At 37.9% G+C, this 18,637-nt stretch overlaps 1 protein-coding gene across 2 annotated transcripts; it reads right to left on the bottom strand.

The window, feature by feature from the left end:
• Positions 1–5,184: 5,184 nt before the first annotated feature.
• On the bottom strand, positions 5,185–17,882 carry LOC139747418 (polyisoprenoid diphosphate/phosphate phosphohydrolase PLPP6). 2 transcript variants are annotated; one of them, XM_071659752.1, is made up of 5 exons: positions 17,713–17,882; positions 15,002–15,153; positions 13,995–14,094; positions 12,059–12,231; positions 5,185–10,468 (listed from the first exon to the last, which is right to left on the bottom strand). In XM_071659752.1, the coding sequence occupies exons 2-5, from the start codon at positions 15,140–15,142 to the stop codon at positions 10,238–10,240; spliced, it is 645 nt and encodes a 214-aa protein (XP_071515853.1). In that variant the 5' UTR covers positions 15,143–15,153; positions 17,713–17,882; the 3' UTR covers positions 5,185–10,237. The 2 variants fall into 2 exon arrangements, with proteins under 2 accessions (XP_071515853.1, XP_071515852.1); XM_071659751.1 differs by lacking the exon at positions 17,713–17,882 and adding an exon at positions 17,265–17,542.
• Positions 17,883–18,637: the final 755 nt, after the last annotated feature.

Below are 18,637 nucleotides of genomic sequence, written 5' to 3'. Positions count from 1 at the left end.
TCACGCACAGGATTGAAAATTATTAAAGGCTTTGGGTACCTTGATCTATGTAGCTCCTTTAAATTCGTGGTAGAATGTTATATTTCGAATATGGGGAGGTACTTTTTCTTCAACAGGATTGCTATCATATTAAATAATTTCCCAAGGTTCAAACAGTGACTTTTCAAATATTTTGCTTTAAATCCGTAAATGATAATACTTGTACCTTCCTTGTTATATGAAGTTTACAGGCTTTTCCCTTTGAAAAAAATAAAATCTGTGCATTTCTAATCTTACCACATTTATCAATGAATTTCTGTTCTCTTACATTATCACAGTCTCAATATAACCCAATGGTCTGTTGCTTTTTGAACTCCTTTGTATCATGGAAGTGTTGTAAGTGAAATGCCTGAGGACAATATGTGGTGTAAGGTGCATTGACCACATGGGAAAAATGCAAATGGAATTTGTGATATTCAGCAGAGGATGATAAAAGCTGATCAGGGTGAGATAAATTGACTTGGAAAATGAGCCGAGTCAAACTAAGCGGATGAACATGTCAAAAATGAACGGAAAGGGAAAGAACGACGAGATATAAGATGGAGTAAAAAAAGGGGGGTGGGGGGAATTTGATCCATCTCAACCTAAACATTCAAATGCATGAGACATTTATTAGAGAAAAAAATTGAGGCATTTTTTGTGCTTGATAACAGCGACGTGCACATTGGACCGAATCAAGACATGAAATGATCGAAATGATCAGGGGACACCACAGAATGTTTTATGGGTCTTTACTGTGGCTAGAGCTCTGGTTTCAATGCTCTATATATAGCTAGAGAGTAGATATGAGCGAAGAGGGCTATTGTTCATTTGTCTCTAATGCTGCCTCACTACGTAGAGAATTGCAAACAAGTGGAAAAAATATTGCTAAACACCCGTTTAATGGGCTCATGCTTGCCTTTTCTCCATGAACAAAGTTACAACAGGGACATACAACTAAGCCTGCCTGGAAAAATCCTTGCAAAGTTCCTTTTTCTGCTCCTATTTTCAAATCGTGACAAAAGGAGAAATGAGGATATTCAACCCCCACTTCCACTCATTTTAGTTACCTTTTCCATCGCACAAGATGTCCTTATGCAGTTTTATTTCCTGCATCTCCAAGGAGTGTATATGAAACCATAAACCTATATTGAGTAAACCCTCCAAAAAAAGCAGTTTAACTAAATCTCACCTATTCTCTTGCTAATGTGAAATAAAAACATGCTGGTATGAAACTTCCATTATACCCTTACTTTTAGTTTTTTCATCTATTTAATCTCGCTTGCTGTACTTGAAAAATTTGAAGCTTTGCCAAAATGTAACTTGATATCCTCTATATATTTTGATATGACTGCCATTTTCTCCTTTGTTTCTGCGAGAAATGTTCAAAGCTATTAGAAGCTTTCTGCATCACTTATGATTTTCAATGTGGGAATTAACCTGATGTCAGTCTTTTATATCTTTTCAATCATGATGACCGTTCCCAAGCATAGTCTTCTAAAGTTTGTTCAACATGTTGTCCACAATTGCTTTAAAAATTTTCAAAAATATCACCTTTTTTGTGCTTAACCCACTTCTACTTTTCTCCCGAAACAGGTTATTTGATATCAAATGCTAGTAGTTAGGTGATTTCAGCAGTGAATCATATGCAATGAAAAAGAGCTTTGCATGACTAGGAACATTGCTTGAGCCAAAAATTATACATCACAGACATGACAAAGAATCAGACAAAATAGCACTACAATTTACAAAACTGGCCAAAAGGTGTCTCATACTAAATCAGCAATATATTAAGCCTAAGCTGGAGGTCTAACCTTAAATATGATAAAAAAAACACGAGTCTTATATAAGTTAGGTTGAATGTAAGAGAATAAATCTATAGAACTTAAGAAGAGAAGGTTGAGAATTCAATGACACATCTACTTTTACTTTTGGCAGTAACTCTATTTACATATAATTCCTGTACAAAACACTAATCAATCCTAGAAAAGGGCTGAGATATTATGCCTCACTTGGTTTTTCTTATCATTCTTTTTTTTCCTTCATAAAGGATCACAGAGAATACCTATGATCAGCCCACTGACTTGACCTAAAATAATGCAAAATAACATATAAAAATTCTGCTAACCATCAAGTCTGACAGCTTCGTATTTGCAGCGTGTTCAAAATTTATGACATGGGAAATATTCTTCTTGCTTCACCAGTAAGACCACTAGGAGCTTGACTTTCTTGATGGTATAAAATGGCACAGCCAAAACAGACCTAAACACAGCCATCTCAGATGACGAAAAAATAGGGTAAGAAAAGGTTGAAGATATTAATAACAGCTCTTCAGGTATGTGTAAACATGATTCTTAAAGGTGAAAAGGTTATAGCAAGAGATGACAACAAAAGAAGGAAGAGAATTCCACAGCTTCACTGTCTGGGGAAAGGAGGTGGTCATAAAGGTCACTCTTTATGTGGACAGCAGCTTTAGTAAATAAATGCTATGTGTACAAGCTGTGGTGTTTTAAGCGACCAGATCCAAAGACCAGTAGCCAAGTTAATACCTCCAAAACCAGAGGAAGATAGCAACATCAAGGCAGACAGAAAGGTATGGTTTGAGAATGGTGATACCTGGAGAATTAATATAATGAAAGCCTTTGGTTCCATGCTGACTTAAAGAGAGTTGAGGAGGAGCAGCATTAGATATGCAAGCAATACCCCAAAATGGGGTGGATAAAAATCCTGTAGATGTGAAAAATATGCTCACAAATAATTATGGCACCTATATAACACCCCAGGCTTTTGGGAAGTAGATTTTGTGATGTAGATTATGTGGTTTTTTAGACAGCAAAGGATAAAGTTATGCCCAACATGTTTAAGTTATAGTAGGGTCAAACTGTGGTGCCTTGAGAATGAACAAAGGAAATGAGTAATAATGATAAGGGGATACAATTAAAAATTGAATTTTAGCAGAAATGCTGTTCAAATCTGAACAATAAGAAATATTTTTAGTGAGAATGACAATGAATACTAGATGGAAGGAAAGGAAGGATCCCCAACTCCATTAATGACTCACCAGGATGCTAACACACGCAAAATATAAAAGCAACATGAAAATGAAGGCAGATGACTCACCAGAAGACATATCAAAGTTTTTGTAGCTTTACAAATACAATGTAAACATCATTATAAACAACTGTACAAGAATGATTGAGAAGACATATGTTCATCTCCGTATTCAGAAGGATTGAGGCGTTTACCTCCTTTCAATGCTTGCACAAGCATCTCTGTCTTAATGCTAATGCAGTAATGGACAAAGTCATTGGCACTTGTGCCAAGTAGAAAGACCTAGAATTGAAGATTTTGTAAGAAGGTATAATTATGTCTGCTCACGGGGTACGTACATCACTAACCAGAGGTGAGTGATCATTTGTGCCTAATATCAACCAATTTCACTGATTTTTTTATTAGCTTAATCAATCTAGTCTAAAAAATGTCAAGGCACAATAAAATAAGTACCTTTAGATATTGTAAGTCTCAAAAAATGTTGTAAGTCTTTTTACTCTGAAAATACGTATCAACTCTGAAGACAACATTTCTGTGCTGAAACGGTGAAAGGATGAGGAACAACATATTCATGGTTATGCCTCCATAGGAAACATGGCAAGGATAGAAAAGGTTGCTTAAATCATTTGTCTTGAAAAAAAAAAATTGAAATTTTGTGTTAAATAGCTAAACCTGACTTATATATGTTATTGAATCAGAATCACAAATTAAAAACTTTCCGATGAATTTTTTTTTGTTTCATGTCTTATGTGTATTTTGACAGGATGGAATTTCAAGGATGCATGTTAGGTCAACCTCTCCTGTCAGTCAGAGTAACTGGACACAATACAAAATACCAAACCACTTTCCATTTCTTGTACAACTCATGTTTTGGAGGCCTGACATTCACAACAGTGATGAACACTCAGGACTTTGTGATTAGTCACCACTTACCCTATGGAAACTAAACTCATGGTAGAGAGCCACCCAATGTCTTATGAATAAACTTTAAACTTTTCATTATACATGCATCATTAAAGTGGTAGTAGTAGCAGGTAAGTAGCCACCGACCAGGGAGGTACATTACTGGTACTACACATCTGGGCACCGGCAGGGTTAGTGATGGCTGCATGGTTAGCCAGGACTTAAGTGGTTGTCAAGTTGCACTCTTTTAATCCAGGTAGCAGTCTTTTTCTTCAGCCTTACCCATATATGGACTGCTGGCATTCTGTCCACAAACATACAATCTTTCCTTGGCACATATAACACTTGACAACACAACTCCACAACTCATTCTTCTTAACTCTACAATTTCCTGCTGTGAGATCTGTGTGCTAACCCCGCCCTTTGTTAAATTGGTAGACACAATAGATAGCAGTAGGTTGGAACATTAGACAAAAGCATTTGATAGAAATATTAGGTAGAGGTAGGTAGATGGGAGCATTTGATAGAGGTAGTAGGTGGGAATGGTAGGTAGACCCATTAAGTGTAAGTTGTCATTATGGACCTTAAGGTAGAGGCCCCTGAAAACACTAAGCCAGAACTGCCTTCTACCAGTGGCCTGTCCAGGGTGAAGCACTAAAAGCTTAGAAGTGTCACTGAAGTTCACCAGTTATGCAGACTCTTTTACCATGGCCATCACCTTAAGGGAGTTCTGCAAGGGAATGGGCATCAGAGACATAGATAGAAGGGTAGAACTAAGATAAAAGACTAGTAATTTTCTCCACATAGAGGGTTACATTGTTTCTCTTTTTTTTTTAAATATATATTTCCCTCTCCTGCCTTAGTGGTATCAGGAACTAAGCCTTAACCCCTTTAATGCACAAATATAACATTATGGGAAAAACATGGTGAGACAAGAAGAAATAAAAGGAAACACCCTGCTCTCCATCTTGTGTTCCCACTTTTAGAGTATGGTAATACAGGTATGGATTTCCATACCTACTCCAACCCCATTTAGTCATCAACATATGGGAGATACACTAGTTCTTTTTTCTTCTCTCCACAGGCATAAACATATATATATAATATATATATATATATATATATATATATATATATATATATATATATATATATATATATATATATATATATATATTAAAACGACAAAAGAAGGTCAAATGAGTTACCAGCACTTTTATCAAGACTTAATATTTCCTCATTCAAAGATAAGTACAGAGAAATAATGAAAACTATATCATCAAAGTTTGTAATAATTCACACACAAGCTGACCCATAAATAAAGTGATGGTGCATTACGAACAGCACAGTAATAACTAAAACACATACTGACCAAAACATTCTTTCCTTACTGTTACATTAGATTCTACTTAACAAGCTCTGGACAATATAAGTACAACAGACATCACATTATAAATGCTAAAATGGAAAATATTTCATAAAAAGGGTACCAATAGTAAACTGAAAGAAAGTTCCTGAGTTTATCTTTTTCCACTTAAAAAACAATGAACTGAAGGTACTCTTACATTATGATAAAAATTTGCAAAGGTTCTACAATTCTCCTTAGACTTGACTCATATCTTTGTTTAGATTTCAGTAAATAACAGGAAAAAAGAATTGGACAATATCAAAATACACTTACATATCTTTGCAACACAACCAATTTTCAAAGGCACACGTTATGTGATATTCTCCAACTTTACATTTCATAAAGTATATATGCAAAATTGTCTGAGCTATAAATAACAAAGGTACTGGATGAATTACATTTGCTAAAGAAATGCTTTACAGCTGGACAAAAATTCTATGATAAAGTTTGTGATAAAAAAATTCAGATGAAATAAAACAAGGGTCCCTGGGATTATGTAATAATAATAATCATTATTATTATATAAACTCAAGATCCTTTCTCCAGGGGCTCCAATATTTTCAGGGCTGCACTATAATCAGGAGCACGGAAAGAATGGACTCCTTTGGAGTGAAAGGTTCTTAAAAAAAGATTGCACTCCAATGACACTACCTTGCTAAAGATGATGTTGCATCTCATAACATACCAAAAAGCAGGCTGAGTATGTTTATATAAATGTGTATAATATAGAGAGATGCTTTGTGGAAAGTTTGAAGAGTATATGGTGTGGGAGGCAAGTTACCAGAAGCAGTGAAAAGTTTTTATCAAGGATGTAAGGCAGGTGTACGAGTAGGAAGAGAAGAGAGTGACTGGTTCCCAGTGAATGTCAGTCTGCAGCAGGGGTGTGTGATGTCCCTATGGTTGCTTAATTTGTTTATGGATGGGGTGATTGGGGAGGTAAATGTAAGAGTATTGGAGAGAGGGGTGAGTATGCAGTCTGTTGGGGATGAGAAGGCCTGGGAAGCGAGTCAGTTCTTGTTCGCCAATGATACAGTTCTGGTGGCTCATTTGAGTGGGGAAATTGCATAAGTTGGTGACTGAGTTTGGAAAAGTGTGTGAAAGGAGAAAGTTGCGAGTAAATGTGAATAAAAGCAAGGTTATTAGGTTCAATAGGGTTGAGGGACAAGTTAATTGGGATGTAAGTTTGAATGGAGAAAAATTGGAGGAAGTGAGTCACAGGGTGGGGGAAGAGGCGAAGGTTTTGCGAGTGATGAAGAATGTGTGGAAGGACAGAACATCCTCTTGGAGCTCGGAGAGCAAAAATGGATGTGTTTGAAGGAATAGTTCCAATAATGTTATATGGTTGCGAGGCATGGGCTATAGCATTTATAATAGGGATGTACGGAGGATGGTGGATGTGTTGGAAATGAAATGTTTGAGGACAGTATGTGGTGTGAGGTGGTTTGATTAAGTAATGAAAGGGTATGAGATATGTGTGGAAATAAAAAGAGTGTGGTTGAGAAAGCAGAAGAGGGTGCGTTAAAATGGTTTGGACATATGGAGAGAATGAGTGAGGAAAGACTGACAAAGACTTTTCCATGGATTACCCTGGATGTTTCACATGTCCTGGTTCAGTCCACTGATTGCACGTTGACCCCAGTATACCACATCATTCCAATTCACTCTATTCCATGCATGCCTTTCACCTTCCTGTATGTTCAGGCCCCAACTGCTGAAAATCTTTTTCACTATCCTTCCATCTCCAATTTGGTCTCCAGCTTCTACTTGTTCCCTCCACCTCTGGCACTTATAACCTCTCTCTATTTCATACATACTTGTCATTTCCCATGTGAAAGAGGTAGTGTCAAGAACAGATTACAGAACCATAGTCATAAGGTTGTATTAGTGGAAGTGGTCTACTGCTGTTACATAAAACTGAGCAATGAGCATGCTAAGATAGGGTTGTATTTGTAGGATCTTTTTTTCGTTATGTGTGTGTTGAATGTTTGTGGTTACTAGGCAGCTGTGATTGTTCTAAGTGCACTATTTTGTGTGGTTTGCAGCCACCCTATATTTGTTTTTGAAAAGACAGATTAGGAAAGTGAGATGCAGCTTAAAGTATGGTGCTTAGGTTAAAATAGAAAAAGAAATGGCCTCATTTGCTTACATCCACTCTCTAGGTGTAATATATGATGCACTGGAACTACAGCCTCCATCCAAAACAGGCCTCACAGACCTCTCTATTGTTTCTCCTGACTGATTTATATGCCTTGGTTCAGTCTACAAACAGCATGTCATCCATATGATAGAGTTGATAGAGATGCTCTGTAGAAGGTATTAAGAATATATGGTGTGGGAGGCAAGTTGTTAGAAACAGTGAAAAGTTTTTATCGAGGATGTAAGGCATGTGCACGTGTAGGAAGAGAGGAAAGTGATTGGTTCTCAGTGAATGTAGGTTTGCGGCAGGGGTGTGTGATGTCTCCATGGTTGTTTAATTTGTTTATGGATAGGGTTGTTAGGGAGGTGAATGCAAGAGTTTTGGAAAGATGGGCAAGTATGAAGTCTGTTGTGGATGAGAGAGCTTGGGAAGTGAGTCAGTTGTTGTTCGCTGATGATACAGTGCTGGTGGCTGATTCATGTGAGAAACTGCAGAAGCTGGTGACTGAGTTTGGTAAAGTGTGTGAAAGAAGAAAGTTAAGAGTAAATGTGAATAAGAGCAAGGTAATTAGGTACAGTAGGGTTGAGGGTCAAGTCAATTGGGAGGTAAGTTTGAATGGAGAAAAACTGGAGGAAGTAAAGTGTTTTAGATATCTGGGAGTGGATCTGGCAGCGGATGGAACCATGGAAGCGGAAGTGGATCATAGGGTGGGGGAGGGGGTGAAAATCCTGGGAGCCTTGAAGAATGTGTGGAAGTCGAGAACATTATCTTGGAAAGCAAAAATGGGTATGTTTGAAGGAATAGTGGTTCCAACAATGTTGTATGGTTGCGAGGCGTGGGCTATGGATAGAGTTGTGCGCAGGAGGATGGATGTGCTGGAAATGAGATGTTTGAGGACAATGTGTGGTGTGAGGTGGTTTGATCGAGTAAGTAACGTAAGGGTAAGAGAGATGTGTGGAAATGAAAAGAGCGTGGTTGAGAGAGCAGAAGAGGGTGTTTTGAAATGGTTTGGGCACATGGAGAGAATGAGTGAGGAAAGATTGACCAAGAGGATATATGTGTCGGAGGTGGAGGGAACGAGGAGAAGTGGGAGACCAAATTGGAGGTGGAAAGATGGAGTGAAAAAGATTTTGTGTGATTGGGGCCTGAACATGCAGGAGGGTGAAAGGAGGGCAAGGAATAGAGTGAATTGGATCGATGTGGTATACTGGGGTTGACGTGCTGTCAGTGGATTGAATCAGGGCATGTGAAGCGTCTGGGGTAAACCATGGAAAGCTGTGTAGGTATGTATATTTGCGTGTGTGGACATATGTATATACATGTGTATGGGGGTGGGTTGGGCTATTTCTTTCGTCTGTTTCCTTGCGCTACCTCACAAACGCGGGGGCTGGAAATCCTCCCCTCTTGTTTTTTTTTTAATTTTCCAAAAGAAGGAACAGAGGGGGCCAGGTGAGGATATTCCAAAAAAGGCCCAGTCCTCTGTTCCTAACGCTACCTCGCTAACGCGGGAAATGGCGAATAGTTTAAAAGAAAGAAAAGAAGATATATATATATTACTGTAATGTATTGTATTATACTGTTCGCCATTTCCCGCTTTAGCGAGGTAGCGTTAAGAACAGAGAACTGGGTCTTTGAGGAAATATCCTCACTTGGCCCCCTTCTCTGTTCCTCTTTTGGAAAATTTAAAAAACGAGAGGGGATAGGGGAGAAAGAATACTTCCCATGGATTCCCTGCATCTCATAGAGGGCAACTAAAAGGGGAGGAAGCGGGAGGCTGGAAATCCTCCCCTCTCGTTTTTAATTTTCTAAAAGAAGGAACAGAGAACAGGGCCAAGTGAGGATATTCACTCAAAGGCTCACTCCTCTGTTCTTAACACTACCTCACTAATACGGGAAATGGTGAATAGTATGAAAAAAAAATATATATATATAAATATTTCTTTTCTTTTTTTTTTATAAATATTTGCCATTTCCCACATTAGCGAGGTAGAGTTAAGTACAGAGGACTGAGCCTTAGAGGGAATATCTTCATTTGGCCCCCTCCCCTGTTCTTTATTTTGGAAAATTAAAAATGGGAGGGGAGGATTTCCAGCCCCCCCCCCCCCCCCCCGCCTGAGCCAGGTACCCATTGTATCAAACAACCTTAGGGGTGGATGAACAGCTGAGTTGACTGTAGACAGACTGCCACAACCAGGATTCAAATCTATATGCTCGACCCCAGGCAGCCTGTGAATGTGTCATGGTCAGGAACGCTAACCACTACACCACAGGAGTCCATTTCTTGATCAGCCCACCTATCAACAATACTGTTCTCAAACACATTCACCACATGCTGTATTTTTTCATATATTGCGCACATCTCAACACCCACACTGTTGGGACTACTATTCCATCAAGCATGCCCATCTGTGCTCTCACTGACACTTCTGTCAGAAAATATCGCTTGCACAAATATGTATGATATCAATTTCATGATCTGCAAGTATGAAAGGCCCCTAAGTGCTCTCTGAATGAAAATAAATTATCAAATTTATCTGCAGAGACAAATCACGCTTCTGAAAACGAAAGTAGAGAGCATTATACAAAGTTTGGCCATAAACAATACTAGACATAAATATATCCATACATATACACCAAATACATTAATCTGACTATACTTTGGGAATTAGCTCCAGAATCAACAAATGACAATATAAACATTAACCTAAACAATCTAAAAGTTAAACATCAAAACTTGCTCCTGATTGAGTCTCATCCAAAAAGAAATTAACTAATCCCTGAGCAGACTGAGGAGAAAGCCAAAATTTTGACATGAAAAGAGCTTGTAATACACCAATTATGACACCTCCAACAACGTCCAAAATGTGGTGACGCTGCAGTAGAACACGAGAAACACATACTGCACCACCCCATGCAATCAACACAAGTGAAGTGGGCAGAATCAAATCAAACTGAAATGAAGAGATAAGTGAACATGAATATACTGTTGATATAGAGCTGTGTTGTATCCTTCAGTCATTAGCAAATTATCTCAGATCATACATGATTATCAATGTTATACCTATGTTTTATGATTGAAAATTATAAAAATTACCTCAATAAAGGAAACAACTTGATTGCTAAACTATTCAAAGGCAAAAACAAGTTTTGAAAAATGAAAAACTGCCCTCTCCAGTGCAGTGTCCTGTGAGACATACAAGAATCTCCATGAATCTCTGAGGTTTTGGAATCTCCAACCCAACTCATTTTGCTGAGGTTTATGCCTCTCATCTTAAAAAAAAAACCCAGATATTGCTTGTGGTTATAACCTAACTTGGAACTCCTATCAAATCAGCAGTCACCACTTGGCAATGATGTCATCATCTCTTTGGATGATGACATAATTCTCAGAGCAAGAAAGTCATACCAAAAGTGACCATCATCAGTGAAAAGGAAAGTTTTTCACAAGCATTCAATGGTAGGCTGGAAAACAACAATCGAACATCTGATCACATGGCATTGCTTCAAAGGATCAGTTCTCTTTCTTCAAGACTAACTTTGCTCTCCAGATGGGCTATCCCATGAAGGTGGAGGGTCAGAAAAACACATCAAAACACATCTTGGCTACAAAAAAAGATAACCACAAACACATCCATGATTTATATTGTAGTGCTTTATCAGTCCTCCTCCTCAGAGGAGGTAAGCCCAACTGACCTCTCAGCATCTCAAAAAAGGTATGATTGACAAAGTGTAGCAGAAATGTCAAAGCTTTAGGAAAACATTTCCAAGAAAAGGCTCTTCTGAAGGGCAAGCAATGCAGTACCCTACTGACATGGTTCTAACAAAGTGGCCGAGTAAATGAAACCAATTCTAATAAAATCCAAACCTAAATGTTCCTTCTGAAATGGGCTTCAAACTGCAGGTGCAAACCAGAAAAAGGAATTCCCCCAGCTAATCTCTTAAGATCTCAAAGGTTTCCTCAAAGATACTAACCCGAGAAAAGGCAAAAATTTCTTCAAGTGAAGTTTTCAAAAAGAAATATAGGGGTATTCAAAGTTACCTTTAACAAAGCACCTATCACCTGCTCCTGTTTTCTTTCTTATTCATTACAAACAAGAACTAATAATTCAGCATTTTTCTACATACTGCTGAAATGCCCTTTATATGAAACACTCATCTACCACATTACCAAAATATCAAAGTGCTGGTACTCTACTAGAATGTAAAACATTTGTTCATCAATCTGTAATATCCTGTTGCACCTCAAGCAGGGCAATGACAGCAAAATCTCTAAGCACAGTATTTACACACCATGACCATACCTTTAAATCTCAGACTCACGAGCATGAAGAGGGCAAAAATTTCACTTCCATCATGGTTAAAGTTACATAAATCTAAAACCTGGGATTTGGTCTTAGATCTAAGATTATCTACTTGCATGTACTGAAATCAGAATGCTACAAAAGTTATAAAGCATGAAGAATAAGTTGTTGCTTACAATGATAATGTTTGCAGTAAAAATGATCAATAAAGCCATCCTCCAGTTGGGACTGCATATTTACCTGAAGGGGCAAGAGAATGCTTAACATCACAGCTCTTGTAGCATGCCCTGAAGGAAAGGAATATTTATCAACTAACACTGTAGCAAACATTTCATCTCCCTTGTTACCAAGTGGACGTCGGCGGCGGGTAATAGCCTTTACAACTGCAATCACGATGATATCAAGGATGAGTGCTGTAAATATAAATAGATGTCTTAGTTAACCTCAAGTATATCAGAGTAACAAGCTAAAAAGTGTACACCAGAGAATTTGACATGCCTGACCTTTGCATGCTTAGCAAAATTATCTTCTACAAAAAGTATATCCCTGCAAACACTCACTCCACCATACATGTATTAGAACAAGAGTTAACAGAAATAATATATCCAGTCTTTGTCAGTCTGATGACTTGAATATTAATCTTAAGAACAAAGTGTACTGCAATCATGACTAATATCTCTCTCTAACATATCTAATTGCATAAGTGGACTCTGAAGCTATTAAGTCAAACATAAAGTTTTTCTATTACTTTTTATCTTTATTCACTTCAACCCAATGAAAGTAAATATTTCTGAGCTACAACAGAGGAATGAAAATGTAAATGCAAAACTAAAAATTGCAGAAAACACACAAGTGCAGCACTCTCTTCCCAAACTGTATCAAGTAATTACACAATCCCTTACTGGGTAGTACCTGTAAACTGAACAGCACAAATAGCCTCAAAAGGACTCAGAAGTCTGTTTCTGTTTGAATTCCTTCATATTTATATTCATCTGTATGATGCTTTTCAATGCTACCTGAATAGTTGGGATAATACGCCATCAGTAATACATGGTTTCTTTATCAAGTTAAAGTTTCAATACATCATTTATCCACAAATCATAATTCTAAATGTATGCATATAATACGAAGTGTAACACAGATTTTCACCACAAAGCCTTTAATGAAGTGCCAGTGTCAGGCTTTCTAAGATTATCTCAAACTTTAACTATAATTAACTGTAAATGCCCTGAAAATGATGATAACACTAAGAGGAGGGGCAATGAGAAAGTAGACAGCGATATATTTGATGTGAGATGCTAAAAGATAAGTCAAGAGGGTCGTAAGTTTGAGATAATAACTCTAACAAGTAAGAGCAATGAAAAAATGGATCATGTTTTTTATGTGAGAATCCTGAAAGACAATTAAAAATGTTGATCATTATTTTCTTATTATACTTGATCGGTGCTTCCTGCATCAGCGAGGTGGCGTCAGGAAACAGACAAAGAATGACCCATTCATTCATATACACATATATATATATATATACATACCAACATATACACATATACATACACATACACACACATATACATATATACATATGTACATATTCATACTTGCTTGCCTTCAATCCATTCCCAGTGCTGCCCCACCCCACAGGAAACAGCATTGCTGCCCCTGATGCAGCAAGGTAGTGCCAAGAAAACTGACAAATAGGCCACATTTGTTCACACTCAGTCTCTAGCTGTCATGTGCTATGCACTGAAACCACAGCTCCCTATCCACATCCAGGCCCCACAAAACTTTCCATGGTTTACCCCAGACGCTTCACATGCCCTGGTTCAATCCATTGACAGCACATCCACCCCGGTATACCACATCGTTCCAATTCACTCTATTTCTTGCACGCCTTTCACTCTCCTGTATGTTCAGGCCCTGATCACTCAAAATCTTTTTCACTCCATCCTTCCACCTCCAATTTGCTGTAAGAAATGGTACATTCACAAATCAGTATGAAAGTAACAAAAGGTAAAGAGGTGGCAACAATCATGACTTTTACAATATTCATTATTCTTCAACTATGTGATGAAAGGATGCCTGTCCACTATTAAAGCTTCTTGTTTTGAAGAACTGTAAAAAGATGAATATGTATATAATAGAAATTCATTTATTCATATTGTAAGAGACTACTTACCAAGGAAAATGTTAACCAAAAGTTGTCGAACAAATTGGTCCGGAATAAGAAATATAAAGGTGGCAGTCCCAACTAGCCAAGGTATACCATGGCAAGAGTACTGAAAAAAAAAAGAAAAAAAAATCTTTACAACATCCCTATGCAAGTAGATATATCTAAAAGAGAGAAGTAACAGCTCCTGTTAAGCTCATTAGGCCTGGAAGTGAGGGCCATGGCAGAGTGCATGGAGACCCTGTACTGCTTTACCCAATCCTACAACTGAGGTAAGGACGTTTAACTATTAATTGCTTTAGAGAGAAACTTTGCATTACATCCATACACCATCCTAGAGATCAGTACCTACATGAGATATCAGGGCCAAGCTATCAGTTATAAAAATTGATGTAAATGATGCAAAAAGTTTTTGGAAGGATGAGGGGTCAAGATTGTAGAACTGGAAAATAAGAATAAAAATGTATAGCAGGATAGAGATTATGTAGAAACAGTGGGAGCAGACTGGACTGGCCAATGAGAGGTATGGGTGACAGTTGAGGAGTGTGAGCCGAAATAAGGGCTTGGAGTAAGTGGAGCCACTAGATATGAATGCCAAGTGACTGATAAAGTAAAGGAATATGTACAAAGCTGATGACTGAGAGCAAATGGAGCTGAAAGGTGTACTAATGGCAGGAAAAATCAAAGTGTATAAAGCTGATCCAGTAATGTGAAAATGGCAGAGGAAACTTAATATTATTAATATGTGTATGAATAAACAAAATATGATAGTCAAACAATTATGTAGATAGAAAGAATGGTAAGAACGCTGTGAGGAGATATGATTGTGGAGGATTAAAGTAACCAGTCTAAGTGAGATTTGCAAAGCAAACCTACAATAAAAACAAAACTATTTGAAAAGAATCTGTATCATCACCATACCTAATAATTTTTTACCTTCTAATATACTTAAAAACAAAATGTACAAAACTATTTATAACTCCTTAGGAAACATTTTAGTTTTCATAGAACATTACCTCTAGTCCCTTTAGACGCCCTTTAAATTTGGCAAGTGGTCCATACTTCTGATCCACAAACTTGACAAACTTCTCAGTCAACGATACATCCCACTGTAATATCTCTTTCAGTGGTTTGGGTACTACTCTCTTCTCTTCCATTGCTGAGAGATCTGAAGATATAAATACACTTGATATGATAACTGATTTTACTGGATTCCACCAACTCGAGATTGCACTGTACCATTGGGAGTACAGTCTCATCAAAGAATTTCCCACTCCAAAGAAGTCTATGCTTTCCTGCCACTGGAAGGAACACAGCCTTGGGCCGTTGGATCATTTGGAAGGGTGGGAGCATTGGTTGAATGTAATAGGTTGGAATATTAGGTACAAGAAGCAGGTAGGAACACAGAGCAGAAGCCTCTAAAAGCACAATGCTAAAGTTGTTCTCTTCCAGCGGCCTGTTAAGGGTGAAGCACTAATGACTAAAAAGTGGCCCAAAGCCCACCAGTTACAGGAATTCTTTTGCTGTGGCCACCATCTTGAGGGAGTTCCCAAAGGGACAGGCATTAGAGATAGATAGATAGAAGTATCCTGTTTCGGCTAAATCTACATCTGCATCTATCTATATATCTATACCTCTGATGCCTATTCCTTCTAGGAACTCCCACCTCTGCAAAAGTCTACACTTATCCCTGTCCCTACATGCCTCCCTTACATACATCATTCCACACATTCTCACCCCATTTCTCTCCCTCCAGTGCTCTTACACTCTATATCCCCATGTTACATTTGTGATACCCCTTACGGAAACTGTGGTCATCCTTGGTAACCAGACTACAAGGAGGATATTGTTCACTGGGAAAATGTCCAATGTAGGACTACCATGCTTGCTGTGTGGATATAAAACAAAAATTACGAGGAAAGGTTCAAGATCTTAAATCTAGTCACTGAACACGCAAATTCTTGTAATTCATTAGTCATGATTAGCTTTGAATATCAAGCAACTTTGTTTTGCATGGCTAATGTTGTGTTTCATGAATAAAATAACAAGTGGAGAATGATTTGGAGCATCATATTAGATGATATATGGTGATAATAATAATAATAATATGGATTATGCATATCAGAAAAAAATTGGGTTAAAAGATGCATATGTAGGTAATACACTTCTAAAACATCAACAGGGCCTAAGAAAGGCTCACTTAACCTCACCAAGTAGCTGAAATGATAGAATGAATATACAAACATTAAATGCTTCTGCTGCTGGGGGCTGCATGGCCAATCGCTGGGATGTCTGTCTGCAGTGCTTATTTGAGGATGTGAATGATATGCTTCAATCATTTCATTGCATGTTGATTAATACTGACTGCTAGGGAGATCAGGTGGTTTTTCACAGGTTCTGAGTCTTTCTCAAATGTATTACATACTTATATTTCAATCAACCCCATACTTCTCCTGATATTTTAGAATTACCATGTTCAAAACTGACGTTATTTACCTGTTCACCTCCACGTCGCAAATACTTTGAATATTGTGATTTAGTTTTATGGTCTTCGCCCAAATGAGACTAGAAATATACCAATATTAATTTATTTTGGGATCACAGGGGATCTGTACTGCCTGTTTAGTGATATCCTGCAACAATTTCATGCTCAATCATGGGTATGACTTTTACATTTCCATCAAAATAATAGACAAGAAGGTAAGTACTGACTGTCAGAAAGGTAACTGCAGGTATCATAGATTCTGTTGATTTTTTTACGAGTGTATTACGCACTTCAAGCACTTGGTTTTCAATGATATACTATCAACTAATTCAATGTCACTCAGAAACGTATAATGCTCCAAATCACGCTCTTCAACTGGTATTCCATTCACTGTACACCACATAATGAAACAAAAAAATACTCAGTATCCACATTTAATGGCAACATTGATATAATCTGGCAATGTACCAATTTTCGTTCTACATATTATAATGCTGCAAGTCCTGCTCATAAATGATTATATTCTCTGAACATCACACTAGCCATGCGGAGCTTAACTGGTAAATCACCCAAAATTCTAACCGCCACAGTAAAATGATAACTTTTTCGTCCACAAATTCGCAAAATCAGTGTTTAATATGAATTCAATCAAGTGTATAGAGGTCTAGGCTAAATATGACAATTTATACTGCCATAGAACTATCAACATGTACCATGTGCCAATACTGCATAGCTACAACTAGAATCACCAAGACCTAAAAATGTCTAAGTATGGGGGAAAAGTCTACACAAACCTAATAACACTTAAGAGTGCAAGGCTCTCAGCACTTTATATCTAGACACCGACTTCCTCTTGACTTCTGGTGCAGCTGTAAAGGTTTATTCGATGGACTCAAATTACTGCACTGTCTTGATGTCTGACGTTAGGGAGAAGTTAAAAAAATAAAAGGATGCTTAAATTCAACAAGCACCCAAGGGCGTCAAGCTCCCGAGGGGTATATGGGTGCCAGCTAAAAGACTACGGGTGACGGAGGCGGTGGTGTGTCACTATCTTGACGGTGTTGTCATGCGAGTTTGCCGCTGTTATCACGCTTCCTCGTCCATGTTCAAATACATTTCTGTCTCTTAATAATATGGATGCCGTTTACTGTCACGTAAATCGCCTTTTTCTACAGCGTTGAGCACGTATTTGAAGTGGGATTAGTGGAAATGAGGTAAGAAAGTATAATTTTTTCCACCTACCCGATCCAGGAAGAGAGAGACTCGGTTGGTGATAAGCGAAGCTTGCTTCTACCAACGAAAATGCTTAAGAAAATGAACACTCAAGTTTTTTTTTTCTTGATATTACACATTTGCGTCACAAAACCATAATCAATGGACGCCAATGTAGGGTACAGCACCAACCGGCGTGAATGTTTCCTCCACGTATGAACTAGTCTTGGTGTGAATATGGATTAGAGAAGTTTATATGATTCAATATCCAGAAAATTAACAAGTAGTGTGTAGATAAAGAGGTATTCATAATCTTATCGGGATAGCATCCCCTGGTGGTGTTTTAATATTTCTAGCTAAAACACCGCTTGTTACATAAAGGTTATTAATAAACCACGGTGTTTAGTGGGCTGATTGGTAACAAACTTTCCCAATCACTACTTATACAAACTCTGTTAATGAGGAAGCTACAGCAGAAGAGTTGGTGAGGGAAAATACAGTGCTTGGAGCCTCCACGTGACTGTTAGCTTGATCAGTATGTTAGGGTAGGACAGGGACGCACTACTACTGTATTAAGGAAAAGGTGAAGATATGAATTTTGGAGTTACAAAACAGTTACTTTGTTGGTTTCAAGCGATTGAACTCTTTAAACTGATCGCTGTGGGATGAAAAGACTTTTACTAACTATAATGAATCCAATATGATTTTCATCACTACCATAACGCTATTTTCATGGTGACTGTAAACGCAATAGTCACTGCTCCTGGAACCTATGCAGTGGAACACGTAGTGACGCTATGACGACACCATGAAGTCGTGAAGGCTCCTCTACTAAATACATGTCTATAAAGACTATATTCATGATCATTTGGTGACTGTATGGGTCCAGCTGCTTGACATGCCCTCTAAAGGGTTCTCCTACTTCGCAAGTAGTCGCCCTAGTCGTTCTTACGTC

The sequence above is a fragment of the Panulirus ornatus genome, chromosome 68 (genome assembly GCF_036320965.1).
Source record: "Panulirus ornatus isolate Po-2019 chromosome 68, ASM3632096v1, whole genome shotgun sequence".
NCBI lineage: Eukaryota > Metazoa > Arthropoda > Malacostraca > Decapoda > Palinuridae > Panulirus > Panulirus ornatus.
This window is presented reverse-complemented; position numbering and strand designations above follow the sequence as displayed.

Bases quoted from the DNA above. Each gene is read 5' to 3' on its own strand.
- LOC139747418 (XM_071659752.1), bottom strand. From the start codon at position 15,142: ATGGAAGAGAAGAGAGTAGTACCCAAACCACTGAAAGAGATATTACAG. The intron at 12,232-13,994 runs GTAAGTAGTCTC...TTATATTTACAG, and splicing joins TTTGGTTAACATTTTCCTTG to CACTCATCCTTGATATCATC. The intron at 10,469-12,058 runs GTAAATATGCAG...TCTTCATTTCAG, and splicing joins GCATTCTCTTGCCCCTTCAG to TTTGATTTGATTCTGCCCAC.